The sequence below is a fragment of the Cariama cristata genome, unplaced genomic scaffold (genome assembly GCF_000690535.1).
Source record: "Cariama cristata isolate BGI_N322 unplaced genomic scaffold, ASM69053v1 scaffold22208, whole genome shotgun sequence".
NCBI classification, from domain to species: domain Eukaryota; kingdom Metazoa; phylum Chordata; class Aves; order Cariamiformes; family Cariamidae; genus Cariama; species Cariama cristata.
The window spans coordinates 24,383-47,022 of record NW_009633215.1 but is presented as its reverse complement, the minus strand read 5'-3'; the positions used below and the strand labels follow the sequence as shown (position 1 = coordinate 47,022).

Here is a 22,640-nt window from a genome sequence, read left to right as displayed (position 1 = left end):
GTGCTGGGGAGCAGAGGGCTGCTCGGCTCTCGGTGGGGTGGGAGGGGACCCGCTCCTCTTTCTGGTTAGGTGACACGGCGTTCTGGGCAGGGAGATGCTCAGCAGCCTTCCTGGCTCAAGGGGGACGGGTAGTCTGGTGTTCCTGGATGGAGCCGCCTGTTTCTTCAGAATTGTCTTCTGATGAGACGAGAGTTGTTCCCCACACGGCTTTTTTTTTTTCGCAATCTAGCAGTAAATCCATGCTCCCCCCACCAACCTCTCTGCTTTCCTCTGGGCTTAGAGCTCCCGGGGTTTCACCGTGAGGTTGCTCCCCCCATGCAGCTCCATGTGCTCAGAAACAGGGGCTGCACAAAAAGTGTTTGCCACGGGAGGGGATCGCTGCAGGGTAGATGCAGACCAAGGCCCTTGGTCGGGGACAGTTTCAACATCAAAAGGGGCAGGGTTTTAGAAGAGGCAGAAGAAAGCACAATGCACAGAAGAAAAACCCGCAGCCGCACATCGAGCTGTGACCGACCTCTCCCGTCCCGCTGCCTTCGGGGGTCGAGAAGAGCAGCCCCCCGCCCCAAGCCTGTACGAAATGGGAACCACGTGTTGCACCATTGGGTTAAAATCATCAAGTCAACTGAAAAGCCAGGAAAGAGCCTTGGCAATTCATTCAATACTTCTGGCCATCAAATGCCACCGAACACCCAACCACCCCAGAGGAACTCGGGTAGGAAGATGCCTTCGAGCAGGGACGCTGTCGCCATCCAGCAGCGCTCGCCCAAGCAGCAGCTCCGCTGCCTGGTGGGAACCTGGTGAGCATCGCTCACCTCTCAGACCCACCTCCTGCAAGGCTTTATGATATATGAGTAGAAACAAGACCTAAATATAGCTCTGCAAAGGGCTCAACGCCACGGCAGCAGGAGGAGGAGGAGGAGGACTTGAGATGGTATCTCCAGCCGAAGGCAGAGGAGGCAGGTGGGTCAGAAAATGGGCTCACACGGGATGCAGGGGGTTCAGACACCGGCATCCTTGCTCGTACAGAGGGACATCCCTCCCGCTTCTCTCACCGAATTGGTAGACTAGGATAAATCCACTAATCGGGACTCGGAACCGCTGCGCTAACTATGAGCCCTCAGTACCACATGTCCCCTCTTCTCCTCAAGGCTCAAGCCAAGAGCCACAACCACTTTGGCCAACCCGAAGCGAGGGCAAACACAACAGTGCCTGCAAGAACGAAGGAAGCGGTCAGCGCCAGTAACGCCTGCCCTGGCCGGTCCCCCCCTTCCCCCCCATTCACTCCCCTTTTCTCTTCCAACCTGATGTGCTTGGGGACCTCCTCACTTCCCGAAGGCAAAGCCTTACCGCCCGACCTCTGCGGTTAAATCCACCTTCACGCAGCTTCTTCCACGAACCGGCTTACTTCCCTCCGTACCGACCTCGGCTCTTCACATCCGAGACCTCCCCAAGGAGCACGGCCTGAAGAGCCGTGACCTGCATCACCGCTGCCAAGCGCCAAAGCCCTGAAATATTCCTGGTGTATCCCAGCAGCAGCCCAAATATTCCTGGTCTATCCCAGCAGCAGCACTAGCAGCCCAGCCACCTCCTTCGCTAACAGCAGATTCACCTAAGAAGCTATCAAGGCCAAGCGCATTCAGCAGCCACAAAGTTTTAGTTCTCTAACACCTTTTATGCCTACACTTTGCCGGATTTTTGCACGGTACGAATAGCAAAAGCTGAAAGGGTTGGGGGACGCAAGCGGGCAAGGTTTTGCCTCTCCCAGCAAACCGGCAGGTAACAGCTGGAAAAGACTGGAGCTTTCAGGTGCAAACTTCTCTCTAGCTCTAGGTGTTTTTTTCTGTTTTCATGCTAAGCCATCACCTGCTATGGGGAAGAGAGAGGATTGCAAAGGGTGAAAGGCGGTAAGGCCACCAGTTCCCTTGCAAAACGGAGAGTGACAGCCTGTGGAAGGAGGGAAAGCGGAGCACTGGGAAAACCCGCATCCCCCAAGACACCATCGTCGAGTCCAACAGGCTGGAAAACACTGAGTTACTCATCAGAAAAGCTGCGGGGAGTAACAAAGACTTAGCAAAAGCCTCACCCGCTGTGACAAACCGTGGCCCAGGCCCAGTAAGAAGCCTACAGCTGAGCGGGAAACATTCCCGTTTCCCGCTTCTTCCTCTCCTACAGGTACCCGGTTTTTCCACAGCCACCCACGCTGGGCGACAGCAGCGGCCGAGGCACCGCTCGGCTCTTCTGCGTTACTTCTTTCCCCTCACCCCTGAGCTTTTAAGCAATGAGCCCAAGGCAATTTGGGGAATTCACTTCTTTCAAGCTGTAATTGAGAAAGCTGTTTAATAAAGTTACTTAAACCCTGAGCAGCTCCGAGGCGTGCAGCGGCCGATGAATATGCATGTGCTGGGATTTACATTTCGTGGCCGTGTGAAGACAGGATGTCAGGCAAATGAGTTATGAGAAATGGTGCCTATGCAAATCGTCGCTCCGCTCTGACTTCTCACTGTAATTCTCATCCTCGAAGCCATTTTTGTCATTCTCTGATTTGCATTGGAAATGCAGTAACAAAATCCTGTAACTTCACAGAAATCGGTCCTATTTCTATGCAGACAGGGTGGATTCCTACATACATCTGTAACGGAGCGGAGTCCTGAACCAACAGCGGGCAAAAAAACCCCAAAAAACAAAAACAAAAAACCAAAAAAATGGAAGTCCTGCCAAGACTCTGTCAGGCCAGGCAATTTTGGAGTTCTCTAAACCCACATCTCCTTCATTTAACTTCCCAGCCCTTACCTGAACAAGGCTTAGTATTAGACAAACCACCACAGGCCCACAGGAACAGAAAAGCTGCTGTTGTCACCCCAGTTTCATTTTCATAGTTTCCTGCTTTGAAAAGGGGGACCCAGAGCCCAGGCCAGGAGAGCTGAAAGCTGCCTTTTCCTTCAAGAGAGACCAGGGAATCTCCTCCTTCAGGTTTTGAAACCGTCAGTAAAACGGACTGAACACTTAATACTCTGGATTCTCTCGGGTTAGGAAGAAGCCGTGTAACTGCAAAAGGTTAAAAAAGCAACCCTACCTCACCTGCTCCAGCTCACCGACATCCCCCTCCATTCCAGTAACCTCCAGTGTTCCCAGTGGTCTTTCACTCTCAAACCGAACCCAGCCATCCCCAAGTCACGCTAATGGAGGGAAAGGACTGTAACGTTTTAAAAATCTTCTGCTGGAGGTGCTTCACATGCAGGAAATTTTTCAGATTCCCTCTGCTATTCCTGCACCCAAGAGGCAAATTCAACCTAAGAGGCATCAGGGGACAAAGTCCCTCTGTCCTTTAGATGCCATCCCTCAAGAGAAGGTTTTACGAATAAGGCACTCATCCACTTGTCATGCACCTCGGGCAGAAAAGTGAATCACTCCATGAACTTGCAGGTAAACCAACGAGTTATCTAACGGCTTCGCTAAGTGCTCTTTCAAGATGCCTTTCAAAATGAGCTGCTTTGATGGCAGGGTCTACAGGAGGTTCCTGCCCTCAGAAACACGGAATCAGAGCGACATAGTTTGTAAAAGCGGCCTCCCTTCCAACCTACGGACTATCTTCAGAAGAACCACAGGTCACAGAGTCAACGCCGGTTTTATTAGGCGCTCTCTGATCTGTTTACAGTCAGATTTAATTTAAAAGTATGAAATAAGGTTATACTTCGTCCTTTTGCACGTAAGCCCTTCCAAAGCCAACTGCAGGTCTCAAGTTACGAAGCAAGCCGTCCTCTACATGGTTTTGGTACATAACCACCACTGGCATTCAAAGTTAGATACTTGAAGTTACACCACCTACAATTTTTGCAGCTTCAGAAGAGGTGTTCAGGTGTAGCACGTAACATTCATATTTTCCCCACAGTACCTTATTTCCCCATTTCCTGAATTTCAACATGTAAACTACCTCGTTTTCCTCCTCAAAAAAAGCAGCAGCACAATCTGCAAGGTTTAATGGTTGCTATAAAAACGTGCCCACGAACAACACTCTTCTATAAGTGCGCACAACTGTTACAGCCCAGTGAGACAAAACTCCTTAGGACGACTGAAGTGGACGCAGGCTTTCAGCGTAAGCAGGGCATATCAGTTACAAAACCCATCAGTTTTAGGGCAGCAAAATCCACCTTTTCCCCAGTCTCTAAACCCGGGGCGGGGGGGTGTTCGGGTGGGTTACGTGCCCACTGGATGTCACTATTGCTTTAACCACGGACATCAAGGCAGCCTTCCGCCGGCTGGTTGGGAAGTTACCCCATAAACACGGAACATGTCGGCGTGGACTACCAGGATACGTCAGAAATAAATTTACAGCGACTTGTTTTCACTACACAGAAGTTTATTATGAAAGTTAAACATACAACACAAAAAGTAGCAAAAGCAATCCTGTAGCTTAAGGCAACTCTTACAGGAGATGAATTCAAGAAAGATGATGCAACTTCAGTTTAAATAGAAATTACGAAAAATATCAAATTGCATCAATAACTTAAAATGCACTTTAAAAAGTCTGCACTAACCAGCAGAGGGTAAGGGCTTGTGATCTTAATGCCAGCATTAAGATATCGAAAAGCAGCAGAATGCTAAATGATGATAGGGAAAGTTCAGTATTTACACAAAGATAGCAACGTTAATATCTGATAGCGTAATTTCCTGTGTACTTATGGTTTAAAACCACTGTCTGAAACGTTAGGAAAACCTTTTAAAATAAATCTTCAGACTATTCCATCAAAAATACACAGATGGCAGAGAAGATCCAAGGCTAGGGATGCGTGCGGATGCATGCGTGTGTCCCTTACATAACTCATTGCAGAAACACCTTAGAAAAATTACTTCTTTGGGGGAAGAAGAGCAAGAGGAATACGTGGCCACAGAATGAAAAAGGTTATCTTTCAGGTGCATCACATTTAAATTGAAGTATCAAAATATTTCTATTTGATGACATTCTCACAGTTTACAGTTATTGACATTTTTAAGTGAATGTTAAATATTCATATTATTAACATACAAAGATTCTCCTTCACATTGACATCTGCTTACATTTTTGCAAGACCTCTTTTGCATCAATTGTTTTGCCATTAATGAGCAATTATAGAATTTAATAAAGTTTCACTGTTCTAACCATACAGAGTTTCTACCTCCAAAATAATTCTTAAAATACTGAAGTCAGATCACTTTTTTTTAAAAAGGTATCTAAGTGACATTTTAATTAATCAGGCTGTACAGGAAGCACCACATTTTAACAAAGCCAAATGACATCACATCTCCAATCAATTTTCTTTAAAAATTAGATGCAATGAAAAATTTGGAACAAGTCCGTTCACCATCACCCCGAATAAAACCAAATAATTCACGCAGATTAACTCATCCCAAATCTTACCCTGTTAGAAAATGCAATACATACTGCAATGTAGTCTTAATTTGCATAAGATTTAATGGAAGTGTCCTATGCACAGTATGAGATTTTCTGCACACAACCTCATCTCAAATTTTCACCATTCAGCACAACTTTACAAAAAGCCTAAGATATAAAATATACTTAAAGCAGCTATCTTAAACATGATTTAATACATATCACCTTGGCAGCTGATCACTTTTGTTCCCAGTTTAACACGCTGTTGAATCTGATTGGAGAGTTGCAGTACCCCTTTTTTAAGAACTATTTAAAAAAATCCCTGAATAAAACAGAAGCCAGCCTGCGACTTCCTATGAGTTTCAGTAAAGTACTATATACAGGGGTATAATAACCACCTAAACTCACTTGAGACAGAATAAAAACCGAGACAGATACCGGGGCAGAATGCATCAACGCATGAAAATATACATTTTAAAGATTTTATCATTTAAAAAGTGGAACCAATTAATTATTAGCAGTTAAAAGAATACTGCAACTGTAACATTTACAAACCTACAAAGTTTGAAAACTGATTCCAACAGCTCTGATTCACTGGGTTTAGCTTGGAAATAATGCAAAATAATGTCAGCAGTTTTAAGAAGGTCTTGCAAATTCAGAAAAAAAGAAAACTGAAAGAAAGATAAGAATGCGTATCTAAAATAAAGCAGGAGCACAATAAGGACAATCAAAATTCCAAAAGCTCATATTAAAAAAATTAAGCTTGGAATGCATTGGCTTCCAGCAGTTTACAAAAAAAAATTAAAAAAAAACAAAAAAGAAGTTTTAAATCTGTAATATCTTGACCTATTTTTAAGTGACAATTTTTATTACAGTTGAGAAAAATGGTTTCATAGCTGCATAAGTTTCCATTTCACTAAAATAGTGCCAACAAAAATAAGTTTGCATAGAAAAACAAAATTTCAAATTGCCACTGGCTACATGCTTAAAATAGGAAATGCAGGTATTGTAACATAAACATAGTGCAAACCATGGCAGTTCATGGTGATTCTGACTGCCGCAGGTCAGGAAACAGACCATAGTATACCCAGTTATCACAGTTTCTGGTCTTTTATTAAATCCTTTGCCAAGTAGAAGCAATGCACGTGTGCAGCCCCATGGTACGCCTGCTGCTGTTGATTAACGTAGTTTGAGATCATCGCCACTTCCTAGGTTAGAACCAGGACTAGGGTCTTGTTGTCTTCTTGCCTGCATTAATAAACACATATTGAGGATCAAAAACATGATTTAGAAGTTATCAGTTTAGTTCACTTCTTCAGCGTATTAACATGACTAAGACCATAACCAACTCTCAGGCAGAAACTTTATATTTCAAGCAGTAACCAACGCGTTCATTTTCAACATCAAAATCATTCTTTCCCCCTCAATTCAGCAACCCCCCAGAACCAACAGGAATCTTAGAGGAGGGCTGTGGACCCAGCAGGCAGGCACCATCTCCTCTCTGGAGGGGCACAGAGCTCTGGCTCTGCCTCTCCAACCAGGCTGGGGGCAGGCAAGGCTGGCACTCTCCGGAGTGAGTGTGCACACACGCACACGCGTGCACACATGCACACACAGGCTGCCTCAGAGGCTCTCCTCCAGCCAGGCTGAAACGCTTCTCAACATCACTTTAACAATCAGCAGGAGATTTTCAGAATAGTTAGGCAACAATTTTGTGTCTTCTCTTCCGAAACACATTTTCTTTCCTGTGAAGTTGCCTTCTGTGAACGTTTTCTGTAAATGTTTTCAGGATCAACATTTTGGTGAGAAAGGCTACAATGCAAGCTGGCAGAGCATTTTACATCATTTCCAAATAAATCTCCCCTCGATATTTTCACATGGGAAACATTTACTTTAGCTTTTTCTGGAACACAGAGACTTGTAACACGATAACACACTAGCACAATTTAATCTATAGACAGACGCACATTTTAACACTTCTTAAAAGCTGGGGTTTTACTGCAGCATATGGTGGTTTTTTTTTCTTTGTAAAGTTAGCAATAATACAAAATTTGAGAAAATTCTGGTACTTACGACTGCACTGCTGTATTAAAAAAGTAACGTAAGTTCGCCTTTAAATAAATTATTTTGTTAAACAGTTTGAGTTGATGGCATTTGAAAGAGGAAATTAACGACGGTCAGTCATAGTAATATCAGTCGCAGCAAAAGACACTGCTGCCTACCTTCTCCACCTGCACACACGCAGGCTACTTTCAAGTAGCACACACAAATGCTGCAGGTAAATACTTAAAAATATTGATACACTTAAATTTTAAAGCACTACTTTGATTCTGGGAATATCTAATATATGCTAGTTGTTTTTTTAAGACCTTTTAGTATCGATAGTTTTATGTAACATTTACAGAGTGAAAAGCTGAGACCCTGGCCTGTAACTACCATGCGACCCAAGCAGTACCAGGGCCACCTTCTCAGCTGGTGGATGTCATCACCACACAAGCATTATTTGGTGTAGCTCCATTAGTTTCACTGGTTGCAATAAACCTGCCACATTCAGGGCTTCAAAAAAACTCCCTCCAAAAAATGTAGAACAAGTGACCGCTTCCCTCCTTTGAAAGGCTTCTCGTGTTTTGTTGAAAGAGGTGGGAACAGACTTCATGCAGACAGTTGTACCACTGAAATATGCAGTTTGAGCAACTACCACGATCACAGTGAACAATACGAGTACTTCAGCTAAACTGTGACTAACGTTTACACGAGTGCTGCTCTCAGGTGGTCCCCGGGCTGTTCTGAGTCATATTTACTGACACAGAGGAAGCCTTCCCGCCAGCAAGGCTGTTACCCCAGCTCACGGCGTCCTGCTTGTTCGCTTCCGTACGAAATGGCAATCGAGCAGAGTCTGTCAACTCCCAAACCCTCTGACATGTACTGCCAACAGCATTTTCTCCGATTTAGGCTTGTCCTTCTCTATTTGCTTCTTCCTCCTTTGTCTACCATTCTTCTCGTCTGCCTAATTTTATGCTCCTGGTGCAACTGGTTAGCTTCACCTGAACACAGAACTGTTGCTTCCTTCTCCTATTTAAACACCAATTTAAAGTGGCGTTCTCCTTCCATGTCCAATGATCCCATTCTGACGCACAGAGAGTTCATTCAATACATCCCTCTAGTAATCAGCATGTTTCCAGAGAAGACAATTCCCTCCTGCACTTTCTTTAATGGCTGTATTGCCATGATTGTTTTGGAAACACCCTATTTTAAATATGACAATTGCTACCTACTACATTCACGGATCCAGTACTACTGTTGGTTGCATTTTAGATATTCAGGAGCGAGACGATCCTCTTGCTCCGTTCTATCTGCACTGGTCATACTCTGAAGGAAACCATCTGCCTTTCCTACATGCAGAACTCTGAACACGACAACCAACATCACCGCTAGTGCACAAACCCACAGATTTCTCAGTAATCTTTCTGAGGAATCGCACTAAAACAAACAGCTGTAATCACATACAGTGCTAAAGATTTTAAGCGCTGAAGGGTGCATTCCTTTCAGTCCCTGAAGCAACTTCTGCAAACTGCCCTCTTTCTAGAGATGCAAAATATTGGGAGACGGTATCTAATTGAGATTTTCACATTATTTCCGAAAGACAAATCATTCAGCTTTGACTATCAACATCACTGTGGAAAAGTTAACGAGGGAAAGTCCACACTTTGTTTTTTTCTTCAACAGAAAAGTAAATTGTGCTGTAAAGATTTTTCTTAATACAAAATGGTTGTTCAACAATTCTAAATAGATACTTCCACACTAATTTAAGAGTTGTACCAAGATTAACAAAAAGATAACAGCTCCACTTTGCATACTTTTGTCCTATTGAACACACTGTAACAAGATCTCTCTTTGTTTTAACTGCTGCCTCTTTCTTCTAAATGGAAACAAAGGCATGCACTCTCTTAAAGAGCTACCAAAACCTTATGTATACCAATCTAGCTACCAATTTTGTACTCGGTAAGTATTTTTACACTAACTAGAAAAAAAACCAGCAAGTTAATTGCTGCTATACTATAGCTCTAAAAGCAGTTTTTGCTTGTTCAGAAAAGAAATCATATGCATAGCAATTTCATTGTCAAATTTCAGTGAAGACTCCACAGTATGGGCATATGGTTGCATTTATGCTTTGCCTAAAGTGGCCTTTTCTTTCAAAACATATGAAAGAATTCACATGATTGATGACCTCATCGCTACTTGTAGAGTTTGCAGAAGCCACTACTGAACAACTACCAGATTTGCCTTTTCAAGCGATATGCAGAAGGCATGACAAATTACCCTCAAATGTACCGAAGGCAGTCATTACACTATCTTACACTAGTATATGTGGATAAAGGTGTAATTTTGCATTTCAGTAAGTGGGGATTTACAGAAGCAACTGCAACATGTTGGAATAACAGCTCCATCTCACTCAGACACCCTCCTTTACTTGTGCCATACTACTACACAAGAATACGTACATGTGAAACACACTTATTCTATCGGTCATCATCCTGCCGAGGCATATGTGCACACCGTGCTTTACATGCTGAAAAAAAAATAAAATGTAAAAGCACCATATATATGGACCTAAAAAATAAAACACACTCAAAAAAGACAGAAGAACTCACTTTGTATGTAGACAGCAAGCACACTGTATAGCACCAAGCATGAGGTGACGCTTTTGTCTACTGGCAACGGGCAAAATACAACTTTCATAAGAAATGCCACAAGATCCTTAACACTTCCTTGTAGAAGGAGTGTGACTACCACTATGGCAGTAACTGGTAGGTCTCCTCAGTCTATAAAAGGAAGCCAAAAGTCCCCTTTTATGATGTAAAATGCCAATTTCCAGAATTCTCTCAATTTGAGGTCCCATACTCTCAGCACAGCTAATCAAGCCTCTGATTTGTAGTATCTTCTGTAATTTTGGAAATGCATACCTTATGATGCCGCGCAGAAGCATCAGAATTGCACTCAGTGAGTAATGAGCTCAGCTTCTCAAAGATTAAGGAGAGTTGCTTCAATTAAGAAAGATGCATCTATCTTTGCCATTGGGAAATGGAATACTCTGCCATGAGTCACGCACAATGAGTCATGAGAAAACAGGAGTTGTGCATCTTATCTCAGTATATTTCATTTTTCAGTCAAATGCTGATTTTAACTTTGAAGGAGTACTACTTTGAATGTTATTCATCTGCTATGTAGTGAAAGGTTAACAAATATTTGCTTGCGAGAAAAACTTGTAAATAGTATACAGATCCCACCACAGTTGTAATTTTCCTAAAAATGAATTTATTTTAACCAACATTGCCAGCTTCCTTCCAAGTATCCTGAAATTGAATAGTTAATGTGATGGACACCTAGGGAGTTTCAATACCCCAAAATACTTCGCACTCAGCTTTCAGCACATGAAGCCATGCAAATCTTCTGCAATACGGAAGGAATTATAACCGGCCACAAGCCATTTAAAACCTCTAACGCTGGAGACAGTATGATGACCGACTGAAAGAACTGCAGGAACGTATTTGGCAAAAAACACTTCAAAGCCTCCTATAACGTGCTATTCTAGATCTATTCACGCTGAATGCCTAACGCTGATACCATAGGGGTAATAACGTACTAACAAACAAGAGAAAAGTTACTAACAAAATAATTTTGACTTGAAGATAAACACAAAAAGTATCCCCTGCAATACTCTTAACACCTATGCTCTCGTCAACACTGTGATCTCTGAGCTTTTCGCCAGCCTAAGTATAGGCTAACTGGTACGGGCTAAAAGTCATATCAACAGTATGATGCAGTACTACCTGTACTATGTTCATTTTCTTCTTAATACATTAGATAGCTTAAAATCAAATCATTAACTTAGAATTGTGACTCTTCTGGACAAGAATCGTGTTGGAGCACTTACATCTGTTACTTAGGGAAAACAAATCGAAGGATAATGGCAATTAAGGAAGGCGGCACACAAGCAGTTCCTCCAGCAGCCAAGACAGTCGGACACCATCCTCCTCCAGCCACTCAGTCCTGACTCATGCTGCGTTTGGTCATGTTTTCAACAGGGCCAATAAAACTCCTTAAGCTAACTGCCCCCTTCCTGTGCATGTTCAGAGGCCTCCGAGACACCTAAGGAAACGAATTCCTTTTACCACAGCAGTTCATCAGGAAAAGATAATGCAGCCCCACCGTGTGGTTTACACGATAGCTCGAGAAAGCAGAACTGGGAAAGCTGGAGGTAAATTTAGTACGGATGGACAGAGTTACCATGAAGATGGCCCTCCCTTTTGATGAATCACTTAAAAAAACAGCAGGCAAAATTGGGACCTCTGAATACTAGGCAGTGAAATCACAAGTGCAACAATATGCACTGCATATATAACTTGGGACACTGGCGAAGAGGAAGGAAGGAAGAGGGAGGTAATTTGAAGAAGGGCTGTCACAAAGAGTAGGCAAAATAAAAGTCTCTCCATGGACAACTCCACTGCAATTCTTTAATTACATTCTGGCAACTCCATACTGCTGAAACAGACAGAGCAGATGCATTATGTGCCTTGGCATCTGTCATCTATAATTAACTAAATAAGTGAAAAATCAGGCTATGTTATGAAAAACTAAACAGTGAACATTTGGATTCTCTTAGAAGGACTGTCAACCTCCTGAAAAGAATTTAAAAAAAAACCACCCAAACAACCTGAGAACACTTTGCAGATACTTTTCTAAAAAGCATACAACCGCAGGACAAAAAAACCCACTCAAACAAAAAAACACTGAAATAAAGAGAGCAACACTCAGAAAAACGAGTTACAATTAAGCACACCTCCACATTAGTCCTGCTGACTCAGGCAGACACACAACAAGAAAAGTAACAAACTGAAAGCTCTTCTCTGAGCTGCTGGTTAATAACAGGCTCTCCGTAGAGATCTGAACACGGTTAAAACACTGGCCGTGCCTCCACTTTGGTTACCCTTACTCAACAGGAGAGCAGGGGTGGGGAAACTCGGCCTTCTCAGAATCCAAGTCAGCAAAACCAGGCCACTGCAACGTAGTACGAATGACAGCTTATATATAATAGAACTTCTTTGGTCACAGTTGTAGGCCTGGTGAAACACCCTGTATGCTTTCAGGTCTCTGGGGGGGCTTGAAAAGAGACTCTCCCTCTCAATTTTCACCTCTCTGAACAACTTTAGCTCCAGCAGCAAAGGGACCCCATCATCACTACCAATTGCATCTATAAGCCCCTGGCAGTCAGTAGGGGAGCTGATTTTTACCACATTCCTAGCAGGTGCAGCTACCAGCATGAGACTTCGTAGCCGAGATCCAGTCTCTGAGTTGCTTTGCTTGCTGGCCTTAACATCCATTTTGCAATCACCTCTTCTTTTCACTTGAACCTAGGAAGAAGTAGCCTTGATCTTCTTAATTACAATGTCAAGCACCACTTTACACAAATAATGGAAAACAGTCTCTCAAATTTGGCAAGAGATCTGGATGTTAGACTAAAGTCCTTGTAGAACAATTAATGTTATGAACTCTATACCCAATGCTCTTTTTTATTCCTACATCCGTTTTGACTGCCTTTCAAGCTCACTGAAAGTCAAAATGAACAATTCTCTTGACAAAGGCCACAGATAAAAATCATTTAGCACCTACCTCCACCAAGATTTCATTTCAAGCTTCCAACTATCTATTTCCTAGAAACAGAGTACTTTTCACTAAAAACACACATCAATTGCGTTATACGCAGAGTCTGCTCTCCCACCACCAGCTGCTAGAGAGCTGCAGAGCAAGACCAAGCCAAGTAGCATAATTTGCTTAGCAGTCCCGATGCACTCTCTTGCCCGAAATCTTTGCAACGGTTGCATCTTTGTTTAAAAGCTCTTCAGAAGCTACAGATCCTGGTACACCACACTGGTAACTGGACTAAAGCAACAGCAAGCCAAGAAAGGAAAAAGCAGGGCAAGCGTATAGCTCTTAAGAGCTTCAAGTGCAGACTACAATTTTCACTTTTGTATGAAAACATCTTTTCCAAGGGGCGGGGGGAAGCTTGAAATGTTCCCTTTTAGAAAGCATCGTTTGAAGGTTGGTATAAAGGTTATAAATTTATAATTAACATTGATTGCCTCCAGACAGTATTCCTCTGTCGCTCAGGCCCTTTCTAACCTTCATTGACTGAAAGAAGACGCTTATATTACAGTATTCCCTGATTTGCAAGATTGATCTCCTCTGTACTACAGTCAGCATTGATTCTGTACAGCACAAACTGTTTTTCTGATATATGCATTCCATAGCACTTTTACACAAATACCAGCTATTTAAGTTCTTGCAAAGCAACCCAGTCATAACATTACTGGCCTACTTGTACTGTACTCGCACTGTAGAATCTTTTGAGGGAACGCATAATCACACACAGACTTTAATGCTTTTTTCTAAATTACGCTGTATTCATCCTGAATATGAACAAATCATATATATATATGCGCTTATACACACACACAAGCATACACCAAGTCCGCACTATCCACTGCATATGAAGAATTAACAGTTTAGGTTTCTTTCACATCCAAAAAGCTGGATTAAAGGTTATAATATTTTTATTATCAATGTAAATTTGGAGAGTACATACAATAAGTAGCAATTAAATTCTTTCCAGATTAATTTGAGGGGAGAAAAAAAAAAACCAAAACCACCTTAAAAATCAGAGATTTGATGAGGAAAAAAACCCAAAATGAAACACGAACCTTACTGGAATATTAAATTTTCATCTGAAGCCAGTTATATTTGACAAAAATAATTACAATTAGTTTAGAGCATTTATTTACACTAGTAGTTTCATCTTAAATCCCTTTTTTTTCGGAAAGAAGAGAGAATAACTTCTAGAACTGTCTAGAACTTTAGAAGAATAGGAAAGTTAGTCCTACTACTTGATTTTGTTTCAGTTGTGAACTGTTTAAATTTGTGTAGCAAAATCCTGCTTTCTAAGGATTGACAGCTTCCGTACAATTAAATGAAATACATCTCTCCCATGTCAACTCAGAATTCCCAACAAACAGCAAAAACGTGTAGAAACCTAGGGCAGGACTGAGTATTTAAAATTCAGTTAAATTTTTATTCCAGCAATTTTTAAAGTGTGGGGTTGGTAGGTTTTTTTGGTGCTTTGTGGATTTCTACTGGAAGAAACACAAGTTTCAAAACAGTGGTTTTTTTTCTTCAGTAAAATGAAGGTTTTTAAAATGAGAATTTCATGTAGTTTCCTAAAATGGCTCTGCTTAGCCATTAATGTAATTTATATTTAGCACACGACCACAAACAGATAGATTGCTAGACTAGACTGTTTCAGGGAAGAGTACACCACTCTGCCTCTTTACTCATGGTGTTGTTAAAATAAAGACCATGGCAATAACATGGGAAGTGAACGCAAAATAGAAAAATAGGACATTTAAAAAATGCTGGTTGAACAAATTATGTTAGAAAACTGAGATGAGATCCAACAGACCCCCAAGTAACGCAATCAAGAGAACAGCCTTAGCTAAGCTCCAGTGCGACAGAGTATGACAAACTACGCACTCAAATACATCACTTCAATTTTGAAGTTATAATTTGCCTATACAAAACAAACCTTCACAAAAAACCCCCACTCTATCTGCCTGGCAGAGGCACCTGTTTATTGCCTTTTCCGGACGGACACAGGCCACTACTTTCAATGTCTTCTAATTTCACCAACTGGGGGCTGTTTACATCTCTCAAAGTCATTGCAGACAGCGTAATGCATTTTGCATCATGCTACTACAGCCAGAACACTGAATAAAAAGCAAGAGTTTTTACTGGAAGATTCAAGCACGTTTAGACAGCAATCTCCCAGTAATTTCTGCAGAATGCTGCTTCTCCTGCCACTGAACTCTGGCCATTCATACTGAAACCATACCAAACAGAAGAAAACACTAATACTGATTCTCTCAATCAAGACACAAGAGGATAAAGAGACAGTGAAAATTAAGCACTTGCCTCACTCCCTTTAGTCTCCTCACTCTCTTCTATTAGTTTGGCAAAGGGAAACGTACAAATACTTCAAGTTCATGTACCTGTTCAAAGGTGTCAATTCCAGAATACACCCCTAAAGTAGTGGCCTTGGACCAAGTTCCCTGTGGTGTGGTACTTGCTCATGGAGAAAGAACTTTGCCTTCGACTGGCATGCAGTCATTATACAGCGCAAGTTTGTCAAGTAGCTCAGTGTTCCTACACTTAGGAAGCTTCATACAATCATGTATTGCTACCATTGTCTTTAACTGGAAATGTGGTCTTTCTTCACGTGTATCATTATTTACTCTCTCAGCATTCCAACGTTTTTGTAAAAGTGAGAGCCATCGGAATACATTATTAATTTTGAAGGCATTAATTAAAAACACTCACTGACTTCAAAAGCATCTTTGAAACAGAAGAATCCTGAACAGTCAGGCAGGATTTGTGGTATCTGATGTGACCAAGCTACTTAAGTTGATACAAAAACTCAAAAGCGTCTTGTATGCAAAACTGAAACTATGTTAAAAATATAGCAGCATGCAGTTCAACTCAGTGGCACTAAAAAACTTCAATGAAAATTCCCAAATCCACTCACGCACCTATTTTATGTTAGGAGTGCTCTAACTGCACAAAAATGAGACCCCTTCCGGAAATTCAAGTACAACCTACCAATCACTACTGATTCTGCCCTCAGATGCAAAGAATACATTCATCACAATAAAGATCTGTTGTGCTAACGAAGTCATCAATGGACAGGATACTATGTGATGAAAGGAAGGCAAACAAACCTGACAACACTCTGAGGGGGTTTTTTTGGTGGTGGTGTTCGTTGTTTTTTTCCAGGATACTTAAAAATGAAAATTAATATAGCGATTATTCCCAAATTGTTACTTCACTTGCTACTTTTTTTTCCTTCCTTAAAAGTATCACCATTCTAATCTCCAACTGCCACATACAAGCTATTTTAACTGTTTTCAACCACCTTTGCTGATCACTCCTAGGCAAGGATATATCACTTTGTTTTAGAAGTCTACAGAGAGACTTAGAATAGGGAATCTTTTCTACACAGAAAGTTATATAAATAAAGAACTGAATCTGATCATTTTCATATGCTGCCAGGCTTTGGATGGATAAATGTTTCCAAAGAGCTGGCGCCTCTGTTTTGGGTAGGAGTGGGTGGAATATTGCAGGATTCCCCTTCCCTCCCCCACTGAAGCGGAATCTGGTCTCTATTAAAGGCGTTTCAGCTGTAATTCTACTGTCTGAAATATCCTGATTTTATACAGTGTTGCAATTCCTAAAACAATCATTAACACTGATGAGATCCTGTTCCAGGTCTGGCAATTTAAAGTTTTACTGTACATGCCAAGCTTAGCAGGAAAGAAAAATTAAGTTTCAGTAATGATGAAAGTGTATGGATACCACATCAAAAAGATTATGCTGAGGGGATCTTCATCTGTGTAGTGTAACATACATAAAAATTCACTCAGCACACTTAGAACCCACCTTTTCTAGCTGCCCTACACCTTCAAGTACCATCTCTGTAGTGCAACCAAAGATACTATTTATCCTATTGAAATTACCCAAACCGTACACCATACAGTTTGGACTAACGTGTTTATAGCTGTCAGCAACGCAATCATCAGAAGGGTACAACTGACAAACCGTATTTCCAAGCTGATCGAGCATGTGAAGCATCGGAAAATTCAATACAGGCCATAAACACAACAAACATGGGGATGCACATTTATTGAGAATTCTGTATGATGATCATGAGCACCTTATCTAAGTGCTTACTGATTAAAAGTTCATTTGATTCTGCTCAAATGCTGCACTAGAATACAAGTGAAATGAAAGTCAGGGAAATAGTGAATGGTTTGGAAACCTGATTCCTCCTTAGGAATGCACTGTAAGTCTATCTCTTCTCTCTCCCCTGTCCTGCCCCAAAAGATCCTGATTATTATGTAGTCCTAAAATCCAGAGCACAAAAGCTTATCTGTAAACATTCTAGATATGTGGCCAGGACATCTTCCCCCAAACACACAATGAAAACTGAAATGTAAAAACCACTTATAGAACTACAAGGAATTGAGGCAAAGATCTCTTGGTTATACATATTAAACATGTACAGTAAAACAAAAAATAAAAGTATGCATAACATAACGTATTGCAATTATTTAAAAACCTGTATTTGACATCACATTAATTTAAAGTATCTTTTGACAATGTGTTTAATTCTGCTTAAACATATTTCAAGTCAGTAATTTTTCCTTTTCTTCCTTTCTGCAGGTGATCCTACACCAGTGCTTTAGAGCTGGGACAACGACTATTGTTGTTTTAAGAGAAAATGGGTACTGGCAGCTAATAAGGACATCATTTAATAACAACTGCCTGCTGCCTTATTAAAAGCAAGAGTCTTTTCAGAAGTTATTAAATCCAACTCCTGCAGCTGGCCAGGGATGTTGCTTTTTCTGTCTCAGCGTCACAAGTTTTGATGTCTGTCATGAAGCCCCAGATGCTCAATATTACCTCAATCTCACTGTTAATTGAAAGAGTTTTCGCACATCCTGGCTGCAAATAAGTGTTTTCTACAATAGGAGGAAAGAATAAGTCTCTCAGAACTCCAGAAATTATTTCAGGAAGCCTCATTCCTTTTTAACCTTCAGCATACAGCAAGCACACAGCTTCTTTTCTGCGGTAACAGGAGTGAAGGGGGGCACAGTAAAGGAAAGTAAATCAAGAAAAGTTTGAAGTAAATAGAGGTCAAGGACATAAGGCCGGGCCTACAGTTCCTACTGTGTTGTTAAAATTAAGGCAGGCTGCCGCAGGTCTTCATGACCTGCTTTAAGTTAATTCTACCTTCCTTTTGAACTGCACTTACAAGCAGGTTACAGCTATGTCATGACGGAGACAGAAAGATTCAGGTAATCTAGCCGTTGCTCCAAGGATCCAGTGGTAGCAAGGCCTCCGAGGCAAGGATTCTACCTTTGCTACAGCTGACATCTGACCTGGCTACATCAGAGACACACATCAGCCATCCCTTCAAAGTGAGAGAGATGATTCTCTGCATCTGCCTTTTCCCTCTCATTCTCATGCTCAGTGTCTTCCAGTTGTACTTGGAAGAGAAGAAAGCCTGTCTAATCATCTCAAATATCAGTAAGGATGCCAGAAGAAAAGTAGTTTAGCAATAACAATAATCAGATTTTCTAAAAACCTGAGAAGCAGCAGATTGATCATATTTGATTATACTAAAGTCAGGCTGTACTGATGAAGCAGGAAGTAGGAAACAGAGTTAGTAAGGGAAAGAAATTCAAAGTGTTTCTGTTTTCTCCCTGTTCTCTGCCTGACCTACAGCTTGCCTTAACTTGCCAACTCTCCTTATGTATTACTTGTCTTCTTACAGCTCTTGCCTTTCTGACATCTCAGAGCAGCTGTTTTCCATTCCCTTTTCGGGCTCCTCTTTTCTTGATCCCAGTAATTTCTGCTCTCATCAAAAAAGAACAAGATTCAAGAATGTGGGGCCCTATAAAGAAGCAGAGGATAAGACAGGGGGAACTACACCAGTGAAACAGAGGAGTAAGACTCACCATCAGTAAGAAAAAGGTGAGGGGAAAATAAAACCAGCAGACTGTGGCATCTGATTAAATTTACCAGTAATGTTACCCACAACATGAGATAGGGAGCTACAAAATTATGTACTTGCAGCTCCTGATGCCTTTCCTGTGTTCTTGAGAAATGCATGGGGTAAAAGATCCCTCTGTCTGCTATTGAAGTACCAGTTGGGAGAGGTATGGCAGCTCTGTGAACAAATATATCCTTATAGCTTAAGTACTCACAGAAAAGGCCATCTACAGAAAGGAAAAAAAGGAAAAAAAATCCAAGAACTCTTATCCAAACTGCAAAAACTTGAAATTCATTTTACAATAGTTAAAAACAATGCATTTTGCAATTTTTATATGACAACATCAAACAGCAAACAGAAAATACACAACATTGTACAAACAGACAAATAAATCAAGCTAAAGTTTTGGGAAAGTACTAACCAGTTACTGACAGCAGCTGTGAAACCCTCACCTCCATTTCCTCCCGATGAGACCTGTCTCTATCCTCGAATTCACGAGTTCTTCGCCGAGCTTCTTCAAAGGCTTGTTGTGCCAATGCATCCTCCTGCTACCAAACCAGATGGCACAGAGTGACACAAAAGGCTACCCTCATTTCTACCAGATCACATTTCTTTGGAATATTAGGGATCACTTGGCAGCAAAGACAAGTATGTCCTACAGAATCTGCCAGGATACAGATGAGTTCCAATATAGGTTAAAGAAATAATACTCACCTTCATCACTGCAGTAGAGATAACCAAATACTAAAATACATTTTCAAAGGAGAACTGCTTTTAAAATGCTGCAGTCTTTTTAAAAGCTAGACATTCTCAAAAGTTATACAAAAGAGGCAATACATTTTATTCTCCTTATAAAAGTCATTTTGAAGACAGAATTCACAGGTATATCTAGAGTTCACTAAATAATGGTAATGTAATTCTCTTTCATTTAAAAAAGTATCATCTAAATTACAAATCAAACAAATCCTCCATTTTATCAAAAGCTGCTGAAGGTGCATCAGTATAAACATTTGTAATTCTTACGTATCATTTAAATTCAATTTAGATGCATAAGAAAGTGCAAAGCAGAAGTATTCCTCCACTAATTTGCACACATTCCCACACAATGCAGAAGAAACCTGCAGATTTTCAACAGCCCCGTTGTTTATTTTCAACAATGGCTTATGCACAGGAATAGATTTAATAAATTAACGCTCAAAAAAAAACATCCTTCAAACCATATTTTCTATTAGAAAAGGTTTTAAATAAAGTGTTATTAATATGCAAGCCATTATTAATTGGGTTACAAATTATTTCTCTTAAAGGGTCCTTTTAGTGCATATTTTGCTCAGAATGAAAATAGATGGCTCTGTTCCACACCAGAATTTTAAAATGTTCAGAATGGAGGAGTCAAGTCTAAATAGGTTCCATGAAACAGTAAGGGATAAACTATATTGGTTCTCCCTCATAACTCCTCAGTTATAATTACTACTAATTCTGCTTTTGATTCCCGCATACACACAAATGTAATTTTCAAGTTGATAATTAAAAAAAAAAAATCCTAACCTTGACTGTTAGAGGACAAACATGTTGAGAGACCAACTAAATTTTAATATACCAAGGGATTAAGTGCATGAATTTTTTAATTTAAGATAAAGCATCCCTAGTCTGAGAGAATGTTAAATTGCTTTTTTTGCCGTCGGCACAACTGTGCACCCTGAAGCTACTCTGTGAAATGATGTGAATGAGTGCCTCTCGTGGCCTAACACAGTTAAATACAAACATCTGTCAATCAAGAACTCCACACAGTCAGGTCCCCAGAAAGCTATGTTGAAAGGCAATGTTTAAAGCTGCCAATAAGATAACATTTTAACACTACCTACTATTTTTAAGAGTAGAATTTGGCTCTTTATAGCCATCTTAGTGTTCATGCAATGCATAGCAACCAAGGTCAGTCAGTGGAAAGTAAATTTGTTCTTAATAATACAGAAGGATAGAGATAAAACAGATAAGCTTGTCTCCCAGATGACTACGGAAAAGCTGCCTTATTTCTAATTCACAAAAGCTATGTATGTCTTCATTACTTTTTTTTTTTAACAGACTTAAATGAAAGCAGATTTTTATATGTAAAGTTCTGCATTTTACCATCCTTTAAAGTGGTTATGAAATAAAAGACTAACATATAGCCTTAGCCAGAATCTTTTAAAGAAATGGTCATAACCAAAAGAAACTAAATAAGAAATTCCTATGGAAAGAATGAGTATGTTGACATCCAGAACAAACACATGTTGACGGCTGAAACACTGACTTTGTGAGAACAGCCATCTATAACTACTGCATCTACACAGCAAGAATGCTCTACTACAGAAGAGATACAGAAGTACTGAAGACAGAAAACAGTCTTTTAATGACACTCATAAATATCAAATCCAGGGAAATTTCAGCCCCAAACGGGGAAGATATTCAAGCATGTACGTCGAGCTTTGTGTGTGTTAGTCCACTGAAGTCCCAACAAGCAGTTGAATCGGGGCCTCCAGTAACAAAAAGTAAGACTGCTTAGTAGTAAGACATTAATAGGCTGTGAGTTAAACAGAAAGAACACTAGCTTAGAAGTTAAAATTAATGTACTTTATTGTTATGCATGTGGTTTTTCTTTCTAAAAGATTTTTTTGACCTAGTGAAGGATAGTATAATTTCCAAAGTGTGGCAGCAAAGAAGAATTTTATCCGATTCCAGTATGAGTTAGTAAGAAGTGGCAAGAGACAGGAAAATGCAAGAGCATTACATTTATACGAGGCAAGCCTTCCAGAAAATGGGAGTAAGGGGTACGTATGGGGGTGCCTGAATGCCAACAGGACCTCTTATTACAACAGAGAGTGGGTACCACAGGCACTACACTGCACAGTATGAGGCACTTAAACCCTTTCTGACATCAGTGGTATTCTGGGCCCAAAGTCAGCAGTTAGGTCAACTGCCACTAGCAGTATTAAAACAGTTTAAAAAAGGAAGCAAAGTGACAGATACAGGAAAAAGGAAACTGAAGAATGTAGAAGATTGCCCAAATGTTTACAATACTAATAAAAACAAGGGTGTAGCTACTTCTCTGTGTCTGTATAGTGCCTTATGACACTGGGAACTCTTAGATACTACTACTGTAGCAAATAAGATGACCAATGACCTTGTAACCACTGAGAAGCACAAACTGAAAACAAATTAGAAAGAGAAAAATTGAACCCATAGGTCACCTGACCACCACCCTTTTCAGAAGGGTGCCCACTTTTCCCCAAAATTGGACAGTTCCTGAAAAGAGCGACACTATTTCCTTCTGAGTACATGTTCAAATCAAGTCTCCTCTCAGTTCAGAAGTCATGGGGCTTAGTGTTATGTATCAACCTTAATAGTCAGAGATCAAGAACCTTGGGATTTATCTTGCGTAATCCTCAGGGGTCTACATTTGACCTTGCTGTGTAAGACATTATAGTCCAATGGCCTTCTAATCAATGGAGTCTACAGCAGTTATCCTCTTTCCAAAGAGTACACTGCTGCAACAGGAACTTAGCTACCTCAAAATGCCAATCCCAGCTTTGGAAGAAGCGAATGCCACAGCAAATAGCAGCATTCAAGTGAAAGCTT

The 22,640-nt window shown here is 40.8% G+C and overlaps 1 protein-coding gene across 1 annotated transcript in view; it reads right to left on the bottom strand.

Annotated features, from left to right (window-relative positions):
* Positions 1–5,660: 5,660 nt before the first annotated feature.
* CBFB (core-binding factor, beta subunit) overlaps positions 5,661–22,640 on the bottom strand; it is a gene marked incomplete at its 5' end in the record, with an annotated part of 36,995 nt that continues 20,015 nt past the window's right edge. Inside the window, 2 exons of the mRNA XM_009706683.1 lie at positions 5,661–6,616; positions 19,481–19,576. Coding sequence (XP_009704985.1) covers positions 6,548–6,616; positions 19,481–19,576 — 165 coding nt within the window. The remainder of the gene's footprint in view (positions 6,617–19,480; positions 19,577–22,640) is intronic.